The 23,385-nt window shown below is 32.1% G+C and overlaps 1 protein-coding gene across 1 annotated transcript; it reads left to right on the forward strand.

Moving 5' to 3' along the window:
- Nucleotides 1-7,841: 7,841 nt before the first annotated feature.
- Nucleotides 7,842-23,165, forward strand: LOC143230161 (vascular endothelial growth factor A-like). The gene is made up of 5 exons (XM_076463241.1): nucleotides 7,842-8,125; nucleotides 9,166-9,192; nucleotides 11,180-11,358; nucleotides 20,370-20,662; nucleotides 22,980-23,165. Exons 1-5 carry the CDS (start codon nucleotides 8,062-8,064, stop codon nucleotides 23,026-23,028), a joined length of 612 nt encoding a protein of 203 aa, XP_076319356.1. The 5' UTR covers nucleotides 7,842-8,061; the 3' UTR covers nucleotides 23,029-23,165.
- The last annotated feature ends 220 nt before the right edge of the window (nucleotides 23,166-23,385 follow it).

The following is a 23,385-nucleotide window of genomic DNA, read 5'->3' on the forward strand; positions in this document are numbered from 1 at the left end:
TGTGCTATAACTAATGATACGACAGTTTATATTGAATTTGTGTACTTTAACTAAAAATATAACAGTTTACCTTGAATTTGTGTACTTTAACTAATGCTACGACAGTTTACCTTGAACTTGTGTACTTTAACTACTGATATAACAGGTTTCTTTGAACTTGTATACTTTAACTAATGATATGACAGTTTACCTTGAATTTGTGTACTTTAACTAAAGATATAACAACTTACTTTGATCTTGTGTACTTTAACTAATGAAACGACAGGTTACCTTGAACTTGTGTACTTTAACTAATCATATAACAACTTAGCCTGAACTTGTGTACTTTAACTAATAATATGACAGTTTTCCTTTGACTTGTGTACTTTAACTAGTGATACAACAGATTAACCTGAACTTCTGTACTTTAACTAATTATATTACAGTTTACCTTGAAATTGTGTACTTTAACTGTTAATATGACAGGTTACCTTGAACTTGTGTACTTTAACTAATGATAACACAGGTTACCTTTAACTTGTGTGCTATAACTAATAATACGACAGTTTACCTAGAACTTATGTACTTTAACTAATATATGACAGGTTACCTTGAACTTGTGTACTTTAACTAATGATACGACAGGTTACCTTGAACTTGTGTACTTTATCTAGTAATATAACAGTTTACCTTGATCTTGTGTACTTTAACTAATGAAACGACAGGTTACCTTCAACTGGTGTACTTTAACTAATCATATAACAGCTTAGCCTGAACTTGTGTACTTTATTTAATAATATGACAGTTTTCTTTTGAATTGTGTGCTTTAACTAGTGATATAACAGATTAACTTGAACTTCTGTACTTTAACTAATGATACGACAGGTTACCTTAAACTTGTGTTCTTTAACTAATGATACGACAGTTTACCTTGAACTTGTGTACTTTAACTAAAGATATGACTGTTTACCTTGAACTTGTTTACTTTAACTGTTAATATGGCAGGTTACCTTGAACTTGTGTACTTTAACTAATCATATAACATTTTACCTTGAACTTGTGTATTTAAACTAATGATATAACAGATTACTTTGAACTTGTGTACTTTAACTAAAGATACGACAGTTTACCTCGAACTTGTGTACTTTAAGTTATAATATAACATGTTACCTTAAACTTCTGTACTTTATCTAATGATATGACAATTTACCTTTAACTTCTGTACTTTAACTAATAATATGGCAGGTTACCTTAAACTTGTGTACTTTAACTAATGATATGACAATTTACCTTTAACTTCTGTACTTTAACTAATAATTTCGCAGGTTACCTTAAACTTGTGTACTTTAAGTAATGATATGACAGTATACCTTGAACTTGTGTACTTGATCTAATAATATAACAGTTTACCTTTAACTTGTGTACTTTAACTAATAATATGACAGGTTACCTTGAACTTGTGTACTTTATTTAATGATATGACAGTTTACCTTCAATTTGTGTACTTTAACTAAAGATATAACAGTTTACCTTGAACTTGTGTACTATAAGTAATAATATAACAGGTTACCTTAAACTTCTGTACTTTAACTAATGATATGACAATTTACCTTTAACTTCTGTACTTTAACTAATAATATGGCAGGTTACCTTAAACTTGTGTACTTTAAGTAATGATATGACAGTTTACCTTAAACTTGTGTACTTGATCTAATAATATAACAGTTTACCTTTAACTTGTGTACTTTAACTAATAATATGACAGGTTACCTTGAATTTGTGTACTTTACCTAATGATATGACAGGTTACCTTGAACTTGTGTACTATAACTAATAATATGACAGGTTACCTAGAACTTATGTACTTTAACTAATATATGACAGGTTACCTTGAACTTGTGTACTTTAACTAATCATATGACAGTTTACCTTGAACTTGTGTACTTTAACTAATAATATGACAGGTTACCTTGAACTTGTGTACTTTATCTAATGATATGACAGTTTACCTTCTATTTCTGTACTTTAACTAAAGATATAACAGTTTATCTTCAACTTGTTTACTTTAACTGTTAATATGGCAGGTTACCTTGAACATGTGTACTTTAACTAATCATATAACAGTTTACCTTGAACTTGTGTACTTTAACTAATTATATGACAGGTTATTTTGAACTTCTGCGCTTTTACTAATCATATGACAGTTTACCTTGATTTTCTGTACTATAACTAAGGGTATAACAGGTTACTTGAATTTGTGTACTTTAACTAATGATATGACAGGTTACCTTGAACTTGTGTACTTTAACTAATGATATGACTACTTACCTTCAACTTGTGTACTTTAACTAATGATATAACAAGTTACATTGAACTTGTGCACTTTAACTAATGATATGACAGGTTACCTTCAACTTGTGTGCTATAACTAATGATACGACAGTTTACCTTGAATTTGTGTACTTTAACTAAAAATATAACAGTTTACCTTGAATTTGTGTACTTTAACTAATGCTACGACAGTTTACCTTGAACTTGTGTACTTTAACTACTGATATAACAGGTTTCTTTGAACTTGTATACTTTAACTAATGATATGACAGTTTACCTTGAATTTGTGTACTTTAACTAATGATACAACAATTTACCTTTAACTTGTGTACTTTAACTAATGATATGACAGTTAACCTTGAACTTATGTAATTTAACTAATTATATGACAGTTTACCTTGAACTTGTGTACTTTAACTAATAATTTCGCAGGTTACCTTAAACTTGTGTACTTTAAGTAATGATATGACAGGTTACCTTTAACTTGTGTACTTTAACTAATAATATGACAGGTTACCTTGAACTTGTGTACTTTATTTAATGATATGACAGTTTACCTTCAATTTGTGTACTTTAACTAAAGATATAACAGTTTACCTTGAACTTGTGTACTATAAGTAATAATATAACAGGTTACCTTAAACTTCTGTACTTTAACTAATGATATGACAATTTACCTTTAACTTCTGTACTTTAACTAATAATATGGCAGGTTACCTTAAACTTGTGTACTTTAACTAATGATATGACAGTTTACCTTAAACTTGTGTACTTGATCTAATAATATAACAGTTTACCTTTAACTTGTGTACTTTAACTAATAATATGACAGGTTACCTTGAACTTGTGTACTTTATCTAATGATATGACAGTTTACCTTCAATTTGTGTACTTTAACTAAAGATATAACAGTTTACCTTCAACTTGTGTACTTTAACTAATGATATAACAGTTTACCTTGAACTTGTGTACTTTAACTAATCATATGACAGTTTACCTTGAACTTGTGTACTTTAACTAATAATATGACAGGTTACCTTGAACTTGTGTACTTTAACTAATGATATGACAGTTTACCTTCTATTTCTGTACTTTAACTAAAGATATAACAGTTTATCTTGAACTTGTTTACTTTAACTGTTAATATGGCAGGTTACCTTGAACATGTGTACTTTAACTAATCATATAACAGTTTACCTTGAACTTGTGTACTTTAACTAATTATATGACAGGTTATTTTGAACTTCTGTGCTTTAACTAATCATATGACAGTTTACCTTGATTTTCTGTACTATAACTAAGGGTATAACAGGTTACTTGAATTTGTGTACTTTAACTAATGATATGACAGGTTACCTTGAACTTGTGTACTTTAACTAATGATATGACTGCTTACCTTCAACTTGTGTACTTTAACTAATGATATAACAAGTTACATTGAACTTGTGCACTTTAACTAATGATATGACAGGTTACCTTCAACTTGTGTGCTATAACTAATGATACGACAGTTTATATTGAATTTGTGTACTTTAACTAAAAATATAACAGTTTACCTTGAATTTGTGTACTTTAACTAATGCTACGACAGTTTACCTTGAACTTGTGTACTTTAACTACTGATATAACAGGTTTCTTTGAACTTGTATACTTTAACTAATGATATGACAGTTTACCTTGAATTTGTGTACTTTAACTAATGATACAACAATTTACCTTTAACTTGTGTACTTTAACTAATGATATGACAGTTAACCTTGAACTTATGTAATTTAACTAATTATATGACAGTTTACCTTGAACTTGTGTACTTTAACTAATGATACGACAGTTAACCTTGAACTTGTGTAATTTAAGTAATGATATCACAGTTTACCTTGAACTTGTGTACTTTATCTAATAATATAACAGTTTACCTTTAACTTGTGTACTTTAACTAATAATATGACACGTTACCTTGAACTTGTGTACTTTAACTAATGAAACGACAGGTTACCTTGAACTTCTGTACTTTAACTAATCATATAACAGCTTAGCCTGAACTTGTGTACTTTAACTAATAATATGACACGTTACCTTGATTTTGTGTACTTTAACTAATGATACGACAGTTTACCTTGAACTTGTGTACTTTAACTAAAGATATAACAGTTTACCTTGAACTTGTGTACTTTAACTAATTATATGACAGGTTATTTTGAACTTGTGTACTTTAAATAATAATATGGCAGTTTACCTTGAACTTCTGTACTATAACTAATGGTATAACAGGTTACCTTTAATTTGTGTACTTTAACTAATGATATGACAGGTTACCTTGAACTTGTGTACTTTAACTAATGATATTTCAGTTTACCTTGAACTTGTGTACTTTATCTAGTAATATAACAGTTTACCTTTAACTTGTGTACTTTAACTAATAATATGACACGTTACCTTGAACTTGTGTACTTTAACTAATGAAACGACAGGTTACCTTGAACTTCTGTACTTTAACTAATCATATAACAGCTTAGCCTGAACTTGTGTACTTTAAATAATAATATGACAGTTTTCCTTTGACTTGTGTACTTTAACTAGTGATATAACAGATTAACTTGAACTTCTGTACTTTAACTAATTATATTACAGTTTACCTTGAACTTGTGTACTTTAACTAATGATACGACAGGTTACCTTGAACTTGTGTTCTTTAACTAATGATACGACAGTTTACCTTGAACTTGTGTACTTTAACTAAAGATATAACACTTTACCTTAAACTTGTTTACTTTAACTGTTAATATGGCAGGTTACCTTGAACTTGTGTACTTTAACTAATCATATAACATTTTACCTTGAACTTGTGTATTTTAACTCATGATATAACAGATTACCTTGAACTTGTTTACTTTAACTAAAGATACGACAGTTTACCTCGAACTTGTGTACTTTAAGTCATAATATAACATGTTACCTTTAACTTCTGTACTTTAACTAATAATATGGTAGGTTACCTTAAACTTGTGTACTTTAACTAATGATATGACAGTTTACCTTGAACTTGTGTTCTTGATCTAATAATATAACAGTTTACCTTGAACTTGTGTACTTTAACTAATGATATGACAGGTTACCTTCAACTTGTGTACTTTAACTAATGATATGACAGGTTACCTTGAACTTGTGTACTTTAACTAATGATATAACAGGTTTCTTTGAACTTGTGTACTTTAACTAATGATATGACAGCTTACCTTTAACTTGTGTACTTAAACTAATGATATAACAGGTTACCTTGAACTGTGTACTTTAACTAATGATACGACAAGTTACCTTGAACTTGTGTACTTTAACTAATGATATAACAGGTTACATTGAACTTGTGTACTTTAACTAATGATATGACAGGTTACCTTGAACTTATGTACTTTAACTAATGATATGACAGGTTACCTTCCACTTGTGTGCTATAACTAATGATACGACAATTTACCTTGAACTTCTGTAATTGAACTAATGATATGACAGTTTACTTTGAACTTGTGTACGTTAACTAAAGATATAACAGTTTACCTTGAACTTGTGTACTTTAACTAATGATATGACAGTTTACCTTGAACTTGTGTACTTTAACTAATGGTATAACAGGTTACCTTGAATTTGTGTACTTTAACTAATGATATCACACTTTACCTTGAACTTGTGTGCTTTAACTAATGATACGACAGTTTAACTTGAACTTCTGTACTATAACGAATGGTTTAACAGGTTACCTTGAATTTGTGTACTTTAACTAATGATATGACAGGTTACCTTGAACTTGTGTACTTTAACTAATGATACGACAGTTTACCTTGAACTTGTGTACTTTAACTAAAGATATAACAGTTTACCTTGAACTTGTTTACTTTAACTGTTAATATGGCAGGTTACCTTGAACTTGTGTACTTTAACTAATCATATAACATTTTACCTTGAACTTGTGTACTTTAACTAATGATATAACAGATTACCTTGAACTTGTGTACTTTAATTAAAGATACGACAGTTTACCTCGAACTTGTGTACTTTAAGTTATGATATAACAGGTTACCTTAAACTTCTGTACTTTAACTAATGATATGACAATTTACCTTTAACTTCTGTACTTTAACTAATAATATGACAGGTTACCTTGAACTTGTGTACTTTAACTAATGATATGAAAGTTTACCTTCAATTTGTGTACTTTAACTAAAGATATAACAGTTTACCTTGAACTTGTGTACTTTAACTAATGATACGACAGTTTACCTTGAACTTGTGTACTATAACTAATGGTGTAACAGTTTACCTTGAACTTGTGTACTTTAACTAATGATATGACAGTTTACCTTTTACTTTTGTACTTTACATAATGACACGACAGTTTATCTTGAACTTATGTACTTTAAGTTATGATATGACGGTTTACATTGAACTTTTTTATTTTAATTTATGATATAACAAATTACCTTGAACTTGTGTACTTTAACTAATGATATGACAGTTTACCTTTAACTTGTGTACTTTAACTAATGATATGACAGGTTACCTTGAACTTGTGTACTTTAACTAATGATATAACAGATTACCTTGAACTTGTGTACTTTAATTAAAGATACGACAGTTTACCTCGAACTTGTGTACTTTAAGTTATGATATAACAGGTTACCTTAAACTTCTGTACTTTAACTAATGATATGACAATTTACCTTTAACTTCTGTACTTTCACTAAAGATATAACAGTTTATTTTGAACTTGTGTACTTTAACTAATGATATGACAGGTTACCTTGAACTTTTGTACTTTAACTAATGATATGACAGGTTACCTTGAACTTGTGTACTTTAACTAATGATATGACAGTTTACATTGAACTTGTGTACTTTAACTAATGATATAACAGGTTACCTTGAATTTGAGTAATTTTACTAATGATAGGACAGGTAACCTTGAAGTTGTGTACTTTAACTAAAGATATAACAATTTCTCTTGAACTTGTGTACTTTAACTAATGATACTACAGTTTACCTTGAACTTGTGTAATTTAACTAAAGATATAATAGTTTACCTTGAGCTTGTGCTCTTTAACTAATGATACAACAGTTTACCTTGAACTTGTTTACTTTAACTGTTAATATGGCAGGTTACCTTGAACTTGTGTACTTCATTTAATGATATAACAGGTTACCTTGAACTTGTGTACTTCACCTAATGATATAACAGTTTAAACCGAACTTCTGTACATTTACTAATGATATAACAGTTTAAACCGAACTTCTGTACATTTACTAATGATATAACAGTATACACTGAACTTATGTACTCTAAATAAACATTTAGCAGTTTACATTCAAACTATTTCAATAATTCGGGGATTTAAGAAACCATCCGTTATTTTTTTTATTTGTTCGCACAACAGTTATTTTGGTGTTGAAACTATATTTATAATAATAACCCTACCTGACACATGTGGTTCTGCATCTGTTTCTGTGAGTTGCTTTATTATAGCATATTGTTAGTATTAACTCAAACACTCGAGTCAATCATAGAGCATGTTAACTTTTACTGTTTTAAAGTACACTATCAGAACAACTATGTCAGTAAGTAAATATAGCACAACTAGAATAGTTTTAACATCAGTTCTATGAACTTAACTATTGTTATTTACATTTTTTTTGTTTTACTCCAAACAAACAATATTTTTCTGTTCACTGTTTTAGATTCCAGAATCAGTTCTTATAAGAATGAAAGATGTTGAAAATCCCACTGAATTCATGACTCAATTCCTCAGCTATATTCCACTCCAAGGTCAGAATCCCTAGAACAACATCTTAAATGTGTTGTATGATATCTGTAATTCTCAGATACAGTTAGCTTCTAATTCAAAATTGTCTTCATATATATTAAACGTATTTTAAGTTTTTCATAATCTCTTTTAGAGTTCTAAACTGTATAATTCATTAGTTTGATCAAACTGGAGAACTAGTATTTCTTTAAAAGATTTACTTTATTAGTTGGTGGTTAAGTAATTAGATTAAATTAAACAGTTATTGATTGTTTTAAAGACTTCTTGTGTTCTGTTGTACTGTACATCACTTACCCACATTTTTACAGACGGTGTTAATATTTGTAAAGGAGCTCAGTTTTGAAAGTATTATTTTGAAAACAGATGTTTCAGTTTTTAATATATATTTACGTTTCTGATTTAACTTCTTTGTTAGAGTTTAGTTTGACATTACTTTTCATTGTATTATTCTTCTCTACCACCAGTTCTCTCCATGATAATTTATCTCTTTTCTGACATTGGACATTTCATCACTGTTTGGTTCAAGATTCAAGTCAACATTAACTGGCTAAGCTTTATTAAGATTTATTCCCTTTGGTTATGTTAACCATATGATCATTTAGTTTGTTTCCCTCTCTATCTCTCTCTTTATATACATATGTACTATTTTATATAGGTGGCGTTTAAATTAATTAACATTGCAAATAAATCAAAGCAATGTACACTTTTTGCATTTGATAAATCATGCTTGTATATAAGTCATGCTTGAATATAAATTTTAAAAGTTTTTTGTGGTTTGGACTTCTAACTGCTGTATCAATTTCAAACTTTTATGAATCTTGAATCTCTAACAATTTAGTGACTTTAAAACCTTGGGTGTGTTAGATCTCTAACACCATCATTGTTGGCCCTCTAACACCATCTTCGTAAATTGTAATTTGTTTTATGTCTTTCAACTTTAAAAATTCTGTATAAATTTTGAAAGCTCTCATAAATGTTGTGTTCTCACCAATGTTATTATATTTTGTTGATTTACTAAATTAATGTGTTTTTTTTTTTACAGGGAGACTGAGTTCAAAGAACGGCCAAAGTAAGTTTTTATTTTCAGCTTGTCTTCTAACATTCTTGAACTATGTGTGACAGTTAGGAAGTTTTGAGCTACTTAAATTCAAAAGTTGCTCAGAGAGCATGAACACTAAGTTCACAAGTGTAAAGATTTGTGTTTAATACAAGTTGCCATGTGTGCTGCCACCTTGTGACAATTTTCTTTACTCAGACTCATATTTTCTGGAGTAACCAGTGACTCATTAATAAACTTAATGGCTTCAAATGCTAACACTTAGGATTCCATACCTGTAGTGAGCACAGCACAGAGGGTCCATTCTGCAGCTCTGTGTTTAACAATTAACACACCTGATAAATGGTCTTTTTAACTATTGATCTTGTAACTCCTGGATCTTTTTGTGAAATAAACCCCAGTGATTGTTTGACAAACATGTTGGATGGAAATAAGAATCTGATACTACAAACATATATCTATCATTTAATTTGAAACTTAGAGGATTTTATTTTCAGTTAAAATATGATGTCTAATGAAAACTTAGTTCAACAATGTTATGACTTCATTTCCCTTTGAGTATCATGTGGAAACAGAAAGACAAAGGATACAAGTTTGGAGGACTCCAGAATAACAAAAAGAAAAAATACAATTAATGAAGATAAAGACCGATGAAATATCACAAAACAGGAAGAACAAAGTATGCACCATAAATCCTCTCAGAAACAGAAAGTAACAGGACAAACCAAATATAAACCATAAATATTCAGAAAAAACAGGAAGTAACAGGAAGAACAAAGTATAAACCATAAATACTCTGATAAAACAGGAAGAACAAATATAAACCATAAATACTCTGAAAAAACAGGAAGAACAAAGTATGAACCATAAATACTCTGAAAAAACAGGAAGAACAAAGTATAAACCATAAATACTCTGAAAAAACAGGAAGAACAAAGTATAAACCATAAATACTCTGAAAACACAGAAAGTAACAGGACAAACCAAATATAAATCATAAATATTCAGAAAAACAGAAAGTAACAGGACAAACAAAATATAAACCATAAATACTCTGAAAAAAACAGAAAGTAACAGGAAGAACAAAGTATAAACCATAAATATTCAGAAAAAAACAGGAAGTAACAGGAAGAACAAAGTATAAACCATAAATACTCTGAAAAAACAGGAAGAACAAAGTATAAACCACAAATACTCTGAAAAAACAGGAAGAACAAAGTTATAAGTATAACAGGAAATAACAGGAAGGACAAAGATAAAAACTATGAGTACTATGAAACAATAAAAGACAAAGAAAAGAAGTAGAAACTGATGTGTGGAACACCAAGAGATGAACAGTAGATGTTATTTGTTGAAACAACTGAGGAAGAAGAGATGACTATATCAAATAACAGTAGACAGATTACCTTTTAATATATAATATGACAAATAATGTTTATTTTAACAAAGAGCATGTTAATGATGTAACATTAACTCCAGTTTTACAAAGTGTATCAGGTTGTAAATTTACTCGTATTTCAACATTTTCATTTGATGCCCTTTTTAAATAAAATATTCATCACGTGATTCACTGGTATAGCAAATCTGTATATCTTATCTGACATAGCACAGCTGTTTAAGATTTATGTCTAATGTGGTATGTCACAACTGTGTGAGATTATATCTCACCAGGTGTATCACAACTGCACATTTGATTTGATATAGCACAGTTGTGTAATATATATGTTCATCCTGCTATAGCACAACTGTGTAAGTTGCACATTTGACCAGGTATAGCACAACTCCATAAACGTATATCTCACCTGTTATATCACAGCTGTATATCTGATTTGGTATATCATAACTGTGCAAGATATATATCTGGCTATGTATATCACAATGGTATGTCTGACCTCATATAGCATAACTGTACATCTACCCTGATAAAACACTTAATTTGTGTCAGACCTTGTGTATCACAACTGTATATCTTATCTGGTATATTTATCATTTTATTCAGATAATATAGCTTCCAGTGCCAAATGTAAACCTGAACTACAAGTAGTGGAAATACCAAAACCCCATGATTCTATGACAATCATATGGCCATCTTGTACTCGGATCAACAGATGTGGAGGTTGTTGTTCAAGCTCTCTACTTGATTGTGTCCCAAAGAGAACCAGCACAATACATTTGAAGGTACCTTCTAAAACCTGATATTAGGGCATCTCATAAAAAAAAACGTTTTAAAAGAAAATATCCTAGAATTTAATAAAAGTAAGTTTGGAAATTATTTAATAATATACTTGTGAAAACAGAAAATATTTTATGTTTTCTCCAAACGTTAGGCCTCATAAATGGTAAATAATGTCCTTCTAAAGGTAAGTGCCAAATAAAAGCAGTAACATCAATATGGAAGAAGTTCTGCCCTCAACACTTAAGATTTACAAAAACATCAGAGATTTTCTTAATAATTCAAGTTAACCAGTGAAAATATCACTGTGCTTCAAACATCACCACTTACTATATTCTCAATTATGTTCAAAAAGTAACCATTAAACTCTTTCTAAAGCACAGTTTATTTTCAACATAAGAATGGTTCTACATAATACGGGAATATGTTGCAAACAAATGAATAGTGGGGAAGAAATGTGTAGATTCATCTTACCCACCGGTTTTATTTTTAGCTGAAATTCAGCATTGCTGCTACTGCAAACATATCCTGTCTTACATTATACCAGTGGTTCTCAACTTGCGGCACATTACGACAATCTGAAAATTATCGCAGCACACCTGGAAAGCCTTAAAGATTTGTTTTAGGTGGTACACGTTATACGGCAAGCGTTAAAACCCTTAGAACGAAAATCACAGCCAAAGCAAGCGATAATAATGTCATTGTGCATCACGTTTAGATACACATAACACAGAAGAGTTAACTTAAAAAGCTTTAGAATGAAAATGAGTGTCGTTCTAAGGCTTTTTAACGATTTTGTGGTATAGCAGAAAAATCAAAACTTTTTATTGTTACATGTTTTCAATGTGACGCTTGTGCCTACTTCCAAGAGCAAATCAAATTGTAGCGAGGCTCTAACGTAGACAAACAAGTTCGCATTTCATCATCAACTGTAAGAAGCCTCTCTCTCTTTCTGCCTTTAATTTCAGTAGATGCTGAAAATCAAGTTTCGCAAAACCACGAAGAAACAAATGAAAGCAAAACTTCAACTGCTTTTGAACTGGTTGCAGGATATGAATTTTTAATGGAGATCCAAAACTCATCCAGGCTCTTTTCGGGAAACAATGACTGACAAAATTTGTCGTTTCGTAAATCAATGAGCTGTTCTTCTTTCTCAGTTGTAAGATTTGTTGTCTCGTTGATTCCGAATGGATAGGTTACCCAGTGATATTCGTCGACAGCAAGTGACGGAAAGTAATGTTTTAGTGCGGACTGTAGGTCGCTTAATGTGTTCACAATTTGAGGGACAACTTTCTTCTTTGACGGACATTCGTTAACAGAAGGAAAACAATTGAGGACTCCTTTCGAGATCTTATTCTTCCACAGCGTCACCTTTTCATCGAAGGCCTTCAGTTTGGACGTTGCAGTAATTGTGTTTTCAGATGGCCCTTGGAGATTTAAGTTCAGAGAATTTAATTTGTTAAACAAGTCGAAGAGAAATTGAACCTTCAGCCACCAGATCTCATCATGAAAAGAAAATTCAAAACCTGCTTCCTCAACCTCCAAGAAAGAAATTACTTCAGTTTTTAGTTGGACAAGACGTTTTTCCACCTTTCCTTTCGAAAGCCATCGAAATTCAGTGTGATAGATACAGTAGTTTTTTGTAGTCTGAATCCATCGCCTCACAGAGAAGAGAGAAAAGTCGAGATTGAAGTGGCCGAGACTTGATGAAATTCACCACTTAAATAACTTGATTAATAACAGACTGCAAATCTTTTGGCAAAGATTTAGAGGCGAGCGTCTCTCTGTGAACCATGCAATGAACAATCCTGATGTTTGGATTTTGTTGGCACACTAGAGTGACGAATCCCTTCTTTTTTCCTTGCATTGAAGGACAGCCATCGGTGCAAATGTTGACACAGTTATTCCAATGTAATTTGAAGAGCAAAATGTTTTCATTCACCAACTCGAAAATGTCTTAGCCTTTCGCTGTACTTTTTAAATCTTTGCTAAATATGTATTCGTTTACGATTTTTCCATTTTTTATGAATCGAACAAAAGCCAGAACTTGAGCTTTTCTACTAACGTCAGTAGATTCATCAACTTGAAGAGACAATAGCAGAGACAATTCATCTTCAGGCTCTTTGAAGTGTTTCAAATCCGACGACAAGTCTACAATTCTGCACGTAATTGTGTCATTGGACAGTGGAACTTGCGTAACCTTTTTGGCGGCATCCGTTCTAAGAATAGTTTCAACAATGATTGCTTATGCTGGTGCAATGACTGATTCGGCCTCTGTATGTGTTTTCTTGTATTTTGCCAACAATTCAGAAACCTTATAACTTGCAATCAATCCTTTTTAGGGCGGCTTCAGGTAGTTCACAAGCTTCCTTGATTGTTCATGTTGTTGAGCCGCGAGATTCTCGAAGTATTCTTTTGGTTTATGTTTCACAGCTGAATATTTTGTTTCCAAGTGTCTCTTCACTTTGCTAGGAACAAGCGCCTCGTTCGATAAAGCTGCATTGCAGAGTAGGCAGAATGGTAATTGAGAATGTTCCGATTCCAAAGCAATAAAACCGTATTTGATGTATTCATTTTTGTACTTTCGTTTGATTCCTTCCTTTTGATTCAACACATTCTCCTTTGCAGCACCAGACTTACTTAAATATTCTTCCATGGACAGTAGCGGCGCCAGGGGGGCTTGAGTCCACCAAAAATGAGCCAAGCCCCCTCAGCCCCCCCAATATTGTTACCTACATATATTCATAAAATATGGAAAACACAATTATCGTTGTTACTTAATAATTAACATCAAAGAGACATAGATCTGTAGAACTCAACGTCTTCATTAAGACGGAAGTATGTGTCATGCGTCCCATAGCAACGTACTGAATACACTGAAACTCATGTGTTGTATTGCCGCTCCCTGTGTAATGCCATTCTATCTTGAGCTTTGAAGAAGATTAGACAACCACGTTGATTTCAAGTTACAACAGATCATCAGGGATTTTACTTGATAAACCAAAGGTTTCACAGGTATTTACCCATTAATTTCATTTATCTTTTATTGAAAAGTAAAACATAGCATGCATATACAAGTGTATTGTGTATAGGTCAAAACTATGAAGCATTTCGCCGGTGTTGTGTTCTCTGTGAGATCATTTTGCATTGTTTATCAACCATCCAAAATTGTACTGATGATTGTAGCATACACTTAAAATTGTGACTTACAATCCAATTAATGTTATACTTATGATTACATAATAACCTTAAATGTTAACTAGCCAAATAATATTTCTAAACAATTCTAGAATGAATTTTGAAATTGTCGTTGGGCTATTTGTAGCTTTACTCTTAATGGCTTATTAAATGTTCAATCTAAGCTAATCTTGATTTCCTTTATTTTTATGTATTACCTTGGATGGAATTTAGGTGAGCTTCTACTTTTACATATACGCATATTTTCATAAACAGATGATTTCTAATTTGTAATAATGAATTATTAATCAGAGTACGAGTTTCCAATGAAAACTGCATTGAAAACGCAGTTCAAAATAGCACACCTTTCTGAAATGTATCTTTGTATTTACATTATTATAATTTACCATCTATACTTCATATTGATGGCATTTTGGGAAGCCACTCCACAGTTTACCTCAGCCCCCCCCCAACGAAAATATCCTGGCGTCGCCACTGTCCATGGATAAATGATAAAGCTAATTCATACACGATAAGCACGAAGTTCTGCAGTTGATATAAAATTCCCACCTACAGCGTAGTAGCTGTAGCTTACCGCAGAATGAACCGTCCTTCTCTGTGGGTATTTGGGTCGGTTAATTTTTGAATACCCAGGAGGGTCAGGTGCGTGAGACACTCCATCCCTAACTTTGGTGTCGTCTACTCTTGGAGTGTGTTATTGGGTCGAACTTTGGGCCAGAGTATTGTCCAGTACTCAGGGCAATTTGCCCCTGTTTTGTTTTATTTAAAGTTTTTTTCTTTTTTTCCTTCACTTGTATATATATATATGCGTATTCTATTATAGGTCTGATGTATGTTTTGTAGATTTTTATTATATTATAATCAAAATCCCAATGTAGTAATTACAGGAGATTTAAATAGCAAACAAATTACATTTAACTGTAGATGTACAAACCCAAATGGTAAAATACTTTATAAATTTCTAGTTGAAACTAATATGATATTAAATGATGCAACATCGACACATACCTCGTATGCACTTTGCACTAGTGAAATACTGGGACAATGCTTGTGTTCGTACAATACGAGTCTTAAATTTGTAAACTTCTATGTTGGTCACGATTTAGACAGTGACCACCTCCCAATTTGGTGTATCTTCAAGTTGGTCACAAGTTAGACAGTGATCACCTCCCAATTTGGTGTATCTTCAAGTTGGTCACAATTTAGACAGTGACCACCTCCCAATTTGGTGTATCTTCAAGTTGGTCACGATTTAGACAGTGACCACCTCCCAATTTGGTGTATCTTCAAGTTGGTCACAATTTAGACAGTGACTGCCTCCCAGTTTGGTGTATCTTCAAGTTGGTCACAATTTAGACAGTGACCACCTCCCAGTTTGGTGTATCTCCAAGTTGGTCACAATTAAGACAGTGACCACCTCCCAATTTGGTGTATCTTCAAGTTGGTCACAATTTAGACAGGGACCACCTCCCAGTTTGGTGTATCTTCAAGTTGGTCACAATTTAGACAGTGACCACTTCCCAGTTTTGTGTATCTTCAAGTTGGTCACAATTTAGACAGTGACCACCTCCCAACTTGGTGTATCTTCAAGTTGGTCACAATTTAGACAGTGACCACCTCCCAGTTTGGTGTATCTTCAAGTTGGTCACAATTTAGACAGTGACCACCTCCCAGTTTGGTGTATCTTCAAGTTGGTCACAATTTAAACAGGGACCACCTCCCAGTTTGGTGTATCTTCAAGTTGGTCACAATTTAGACAGTGACCACCTCCCAGTTTGGTGTATCTTCAAGTTGGTCACAATTTAAACAGGGACCACCTCCCAGTTTGGTGTATCTTCAAGTTGGTCACAATTTAGACAGTGACCACCTCCCAGTTTGGTGTATCTTCAAGTTGGTCACAATTTAGACAGTGACCACCTCCCAACTTGGTGTATCTTCAAGTTGGTCACAATTTAGACAGGGACCACCTCCCAGTTTGGTGTATCTTCAAGTTGGTCACAATTTAGACAGTGACCACCTCCCAGTTTGGTGTATCTTCAAGTTGGTCACAATTTAGACAGTGACCACCTCCCAGTTTGGTGTATCTTCAATCTCGCCCCCCACACACACACTTAAACAAAATTAAAGTAAACGATAAACTAAATTATAAAAAGTCTAATTGGCCATTATTTCAAACTGTCATAAACCAGTCTTTACCAACTGAAGTACTAAATTTTGCTGCGGACGCATCAGATATAGATGCATATAGTCATATAATCTCTGAGTGTCTGAAACATGCAGCCAACAACTAGATACCAAAACAAAAACACATCACAACAACACACTCATGGCAACCACATCAAGAAATAATACACCTAATAAAAGACAGAAAACTATGCAGACAGTATATACAAAATCGAAACCCCACACTAAGAACACAAATAAACTGTAAGAAATAAAATAAGACATCAAATCAGACAACAAAAACAAGATAGTTGGGACACATTCTGTTCAGAACTAAATCACAAAACAGATCCAAAACAATTCTGGACACACTTGAAAAGACATACGAATACAGGAAAAACAAACACAGAATACCCACCACTCGAACTACATGACAAAACAGCATACACTAATATAGAAAAAGCTGAGATGTTTAAAAAAACACGTTCAAAACACATCATGAGCCAGACATGAACAGATACTTCTATGATAAAGTCAGTAACTTTACTGATCATAACAAAAGTGTATACACACCAATATTCCCAGTAAACACATTATTAAAACCAAAGAAAATAATAGACTGCAGCACTCATCAACTAATAAAAGATATAACAGTAACGGAAGTACAAACAGCTATCAAAAACACAAAAACAAAGCACCTGGAGAAGATGGCATCCAAGCTATCCTCCTAAAATATGGCACTCAGAGATTATATGAGCATCTTACAGCCTTATTTAACCTATCATTATCAGCTGGATGTATCCCTGTTTCTTGGAAGGAAGCAGTAATATTAATGTTCCAGAAAGAAGAAAAGCCAGCAAATAAACCAAACAACTACTTCCCAATTAGCCTAACCAGTTGTATCAGCAAAATTTTAGAAAGAATAAGACATTGAGAAAGCATTTGGCACGGTCTGGTGTAACAGATTACGCCATCGGTTAACGGAAATGGCTTTACCCCAAGGAATTATTCGCTGGCTATCTAACTTTCTGGAAAACAGAACGTGTAAAGTAGATGTGAATGGGACCCACTCAGGGTCCTTTTCATCCGAGGCTGGAGTCCCACAGGGAGGGGTAGTTAGCCCTATATTATTTATCATGTATGTGAGTGATATGCCACTGTCGGACCTAAATTTAGGTTTTGCATCACAATTTGCTGATGATGTAGCAGTCTGGAAAAGTGCCCTCACTCCTTCAATGGCAGCAATAAACCTCCAACCAGTCCTAAACAATATAGAAGAATACTGACAGAAATATAGAATAAAAATTAATATTCCAAAAACCCAAGTAGTATTATTCAGCATATTAAATAAACTAAAAAAAGATCCACCCAAGTTATACATGAATGGATCACTTTTACAGACTGCTACTTCTGTAAAATTTCTAGGACTCACTTATGATACCAAATTAACGTGGATACAGCATACAAACAATATCCTGATAAGAATCTGGAAAAGAGCAAATTATGCAAGAAGTCTTTCTGGTAAAAATCAAGGAACATTACTGCAGAATGAGAACATGTTCCAGACAGCAGTTTGATTGTTTGATGCATCATTTATGATGCACAAAGTGCTTCTTGCACCACAATTAAACTAACAGTCGAACCGTTGCAGTCGAGAATGAAATTTAAGTATGAACTTCTCAGTGCTCGAGTTCAATGAAAACCATCGAAAGTTTTGGAAGGTTTCAGAGTGTCTCCATAGTAGATTTTATTAACTGATGTGTTCGACTTGCTTGTAAAATCCCAAGAAAAACACCACGGCACACCTGCCAATCTCTTGTGGCACACTGGTTGAGAATCACTGCATTATACTGATATTCTTCTTATCATGGTAATATCTTCAAAGTTAACCAGTGAACTTTTGTTAAACTGATATTCTTCTTATCATGGTAATATCTTCAAAGTTAACCAGTGAACTTTTGTTAAACTAATATTCTTCTTATCATGGTAATATCTTCAAAGTTAACAAGTGAACTTTTATTAAACTGATATTCTTCTTATCATGGTAATATTTCAAAGTTAACCAGTGAACTTTTGTTAAACTGATATTCTTTTTATCATGGTAATATCTTCAAAGTTAACCAGTGAACTTTTGTTAAACTGATATTCGTCTTATCATGGTAATATCTTCAAAGTTAACCAGTGAACTTTTGTTAAACTGATATTCTTCTTATCATGGTAATATCTTCAAAGTTAACCAGTGAACTTTTGTTAAACTGATATTCTTCTTATCATGGTAATATCTTCAAAGTTAACCAGTGAACTTTTGTTAAACTGATATTCTTCTTATCATGGTAATATCTTCAAACCAGTGAGCTTTTATCAGAGTGGTATTCTTCTTGTCATGGTAATGATTATATATTTAATGTTCATAAATATAAGGCTGTAGCCTCTGTATTTTGTTTGGTTTTGATTTTGTTTTAATTTCACTCAAATTTACTGAGTGACTATCTGCTCCAGCTGTCCCAGTAAAAGACTGGATGGAATGCAGATAGTTATCACCACTCAGTGCCAAATCTTGGGATTAACCATTGCATAATAATGTCTCCATGACTAAAAGGGCAAGCATCTTTGGTGGGACAGGGAGTGAAACCCACAACATTCATGTTGCAGGTCAAATGCCCTAACCATCAGGCCATGCCAACAAAACTGAATACATATAAAATTTGGCAGACATGGCAAATCATGCTTTTAGTTAGAACTGTATATGTATGTGAATATAATGTATTATCTATAATAATCAGTATTTTCAAAAAATAAGTACATATGTGATATGGTAGGTATGGGCAACTCGGATGTTTCATTAAAAATGGATTTTTGTGTATAGTGTGACACAAGTATTTCTAAACATAATTTGATAGACATGCTAAGAAAAACAATTAATAAGAAACCTATTTCAACATCAAAATATTTTTATTAATTCATAAACCTTTGTGTACTTAGAATCAAGGCTAGGTGACCTGAATAAGGTAACATCTTTCAGTTATATATCTAACTGCTCTATGTTATAATGGCTTATTCTAAGAGTAATCAAGGCTAAGTGTCCTGAATAAGACATCTCTTTTTAGTTATATTTCTTACTGGTTTTTGTTATAATAGCATATTCTATTCAAGGGTAATTATCCTGAATAAGGTAAAATTTTGTAGTTACATTTCTAACTGGTCTATGTTACAACAGCATATTCTAACAGTATTCAAGGCTAGGTATCCTGAGTAAGGTAACATTTTCTAGTTATATTTCTAACTGGTCTTAGTTATATTGGCATATTCTGATGGGATTAAAGGTTAAGTATCCTAAATAAAGTAACATTTTTCAATTGTGTTTCTAACTGACCTGTGTTATAACGTTATATTCCATCAGTAATAAGAGCTATGTATCCTTAGTAAAGTAAAATTTTACAGTTATGTTCCTAGCTGGCATGTATTATAATGTCATATTCTAACAGTAATCAGAGCTAGGTATCCTGAATTATGTAATACTTTACAGTTAAATGCTGAGTGAGCTGTGTTATAATGTTGTATTCTAGGAGATAGCCAAAGATATGTATCCTGCATAAGGTAACATTTTGTAGTTACATGTCTAACTGGTATGTGTTATAATGTTGTATTCTAACAGGTACTCAAAGCTAGGTATACTGAAGCAGGCACTGAAAGATTTGAGTTTCAAAATTTTGAAACAATAGACATGGAGAAACATGAGGAATGTTCATGTGAATGTAAGCAGAAGCCGTCTGACTGCACCCATTTACAGACATACCAGCAGCACCTGTGTCAATGTGTCTGTGTCAACCAAAGCACAGCTAATACCTGTAATGACGAACAGATCTGGGATTCAAGAGACTGTGTCTGCAAATGTAAAATGTCAACAGACTGCTCCACAGGGAATTTCTTCAACCATCAAACATGCAGGTAGGGTTATGTTCAATGTCACTACATCTCGACCATTAGACTCACTGTAAGATACTCCCAAACATCACTACATCTCATCCATCAGACTTAAGTAAGATACTTTTCAACATTGCTATATCTCAACCATCAGACTAAAGTGAGATACTCTTCAACACAACTACATCTCAACTATCAGACTTACACTAAGATACTCTTCAACATTGCTACATCTCAACTATCAGACTAACACTAAGATACTCTTCAATACTACTACATCTCAACTATCAGACTTACACTAAGATACTCTTCAACATTGCTACATCTCAACTATCAGACTAACACTAAGATACTCTTCAATACTACTACATCTCAACTATCAGACTTACACTAAGATACTCTTCAACATTGCTACATCTCAACTATCAGATTTACAGTAAAATACTCTTCAACATTGCTACATCTCAAATATCAGATTTACAGTAAGATACTTTTCAACACTGCTACATCTCAACTATCAGACTTACACTAAGATACTCTTCAACACTGCTACATCTCAACTATCAGACTTACACTAAGATACTCTTCAACACTGCTACATCTCAACTATCAGACTTACACTAAGATACTCTTCAACACTGCTACGTCTCAACTATCAGACTTACACTAAGATACTCTTCAACACTGCTACATCTCAACTATCAGACTTACACTAAGATACTCTTCAACACTGCTATGTCTCAACTATCAGACTTACACTAAGATACTCTTCAACACTGCTACATCTCAACTATCAGACTTACAGTTAGACACTATTCAACATTGCTACATATCAACTATCAGACTTACACTAAGATACTCTTCAACATTGCTACATCTCAACTATCAGACCTAAAGTAAGACACTATTCAACATTGCTACATCTCAACAATCAGACTTACACTAAGATACTCTTCAACACTGCTACATCTCAACTATCAGACTTGCACTAAGATACTCTTCAACATTGCTACATCTCAACTATCAGACTTACAGTAAGATACTCTTCAACATTGCTACATCTCAATTATCAGACGTAAAGTAAGACACTCTTCAACACTGCTACATCTCAACTATCAGACTTACACTAAGATACTCTTCAACACTGCTACATCTCAACTATCAGACTTACACTAAGATACTCTTCAACATTGCTACATCTCAACTATCAGATTTACAGTAAGATACTCTTCAACATTGCTACATCTCAACTATCAGACTTAAAGTAAGACACTATTCAACATTGCTACATCTCAACTATCAGACTTACACTAAGATACTCTTCAACACTGCTACATCTCAACTATCAGACTTACAGTTAGACACTATTCAACATTGCTACATCTCAACTATCAGACTTACACTAAGATACTCTTCAACATTGCTACATCTCAACTATCAGACTTAAAGTAAGACACTATTCAACATTGCTACATCTCAACTATCAGACTTACACTAAGATACTCTTCAACACTTCTACATCTCAACTATCAGACTTACAGTTAGACACTATTCAACATTGCTACATCTCAACTATCAGACTTACACTAAGATTCTCTTCAACACTGATTCATCTCAACTATCAGACTTACACTAAGATTCTCTTCAACATTGCTACATCTCAACTATCAGACTTACACTAAGCTACTCTTTCATATTCCTCCATCTCAACCTATATTTACATCTCTATAGTTTTATATTATAAATCTTAAAATTAAAAAAAGTTTAATGTTTTTTTTCAAGCATGTTTCACAAGAATGTATTATTTAACTAGAATGTATTATTTCACAATAATGTATAATATTTCACAAGATTGTATTATTTAACAATAATGTATTATTTCACAAGATTGTATTATTTAACAAGAATGTATAATTTAACAAGAATGTATTATTTCACAATAATGTTTTATTTAACAAGAATGTATTATTTCACAATAATGTATTATTTCACAAGAGTGTATTATTTAACAAGAATGTATTATTTCAAAAGATTGTATTATTTCACAAGAATGTATTATTTAACAAGAATGTATTATTTCACAATAATGTATTATTTAACAAGAATGTATTATTTAACAGGAATGTATTATTTCATAAGATTGTATTATTTCACAAGAGTGTATTATTTAACAAGAGCGTATTATTTAACAAGAATGTATTATTTCACAAGAATGTATTATTTAACAATAATATATTATTTCACAAGAATGCATTATTTATCTTGTGAAGTTTTAAAAAACATACATTAATTTTTTTCTTTCTACGTCTATTAACAAATACAATTATAAATCGTTTTACAGGTGTGAATCCTTTGTCATTAGCCGAATAGGTTCATCAAACTTTCCATAAACTTACAATGGATGTTTCTCAGTTCTCAACTTTATGCCAGATGTCTATGTAGCCAAGTTATACTCCTGCCAACTACTTCAAATATAATAAAAACTCCTTACATTAAAAAAATGTCCAATAAATGTTTGGTTTATCAACAGTTTAGTTTTTAATAATTTATTAATATTGAGTTCATTAATAAAAAATGTACAAACTAAAGTTGATTTAATGTAACAATAATAACCATCTAGCTATGAACTATAGTAACTGGAGATGGTTTAATGTAACAATAATAACCATCTAGTTATGAACTATACTAACTGGAGTTAGTTTAATATAACAATAATAATTGTCTAATTGTATAATATATTAACTGCC

Source organism: Tachypleus tridentatus, chromosome 10 (genome assembly GCF_004210375.1).
Source record: "Tachypleus tridentatus isolate NWPU-2018 chromosome 10, ASM421037v1, whole genome shotgun sequence".
Taxonomy (NCBI): domain Eukaryota; kingdom Metazoa; phylum Arthropoda; class Merostomata; order Xiphosura; family Limulidae; genus Tachypleus; species Tachypleus tridentatus.

What these genes read in the sequence shown, in the direction of transcription:
- LOC143230161 (XM_076463241.1), top strand. Translation starts at nt 8,062, where the DNA reads ATGAAAGATGTTGAAAATCCCACTGAATTCATGACTCAATTCCTCAGC. An exon ending in CAGCTATATTCCACTCCAAG is followed by an intron (nt 8,126 to 9,165) that starts GTCAGAATCCCT and finishes TTTTTTTTACAG; the next exon opens with GGAGACTGAGTTCAAAGAAC. An exon ending in TTCAACCATCAAACATGCAG is followed by an intron (nt 20,663 to 22,979) that starts GTAGGGTTATGT and finishes ATCGTTTTACAG; the next exon opens with GTGTGAATCCTTTGTCATTA.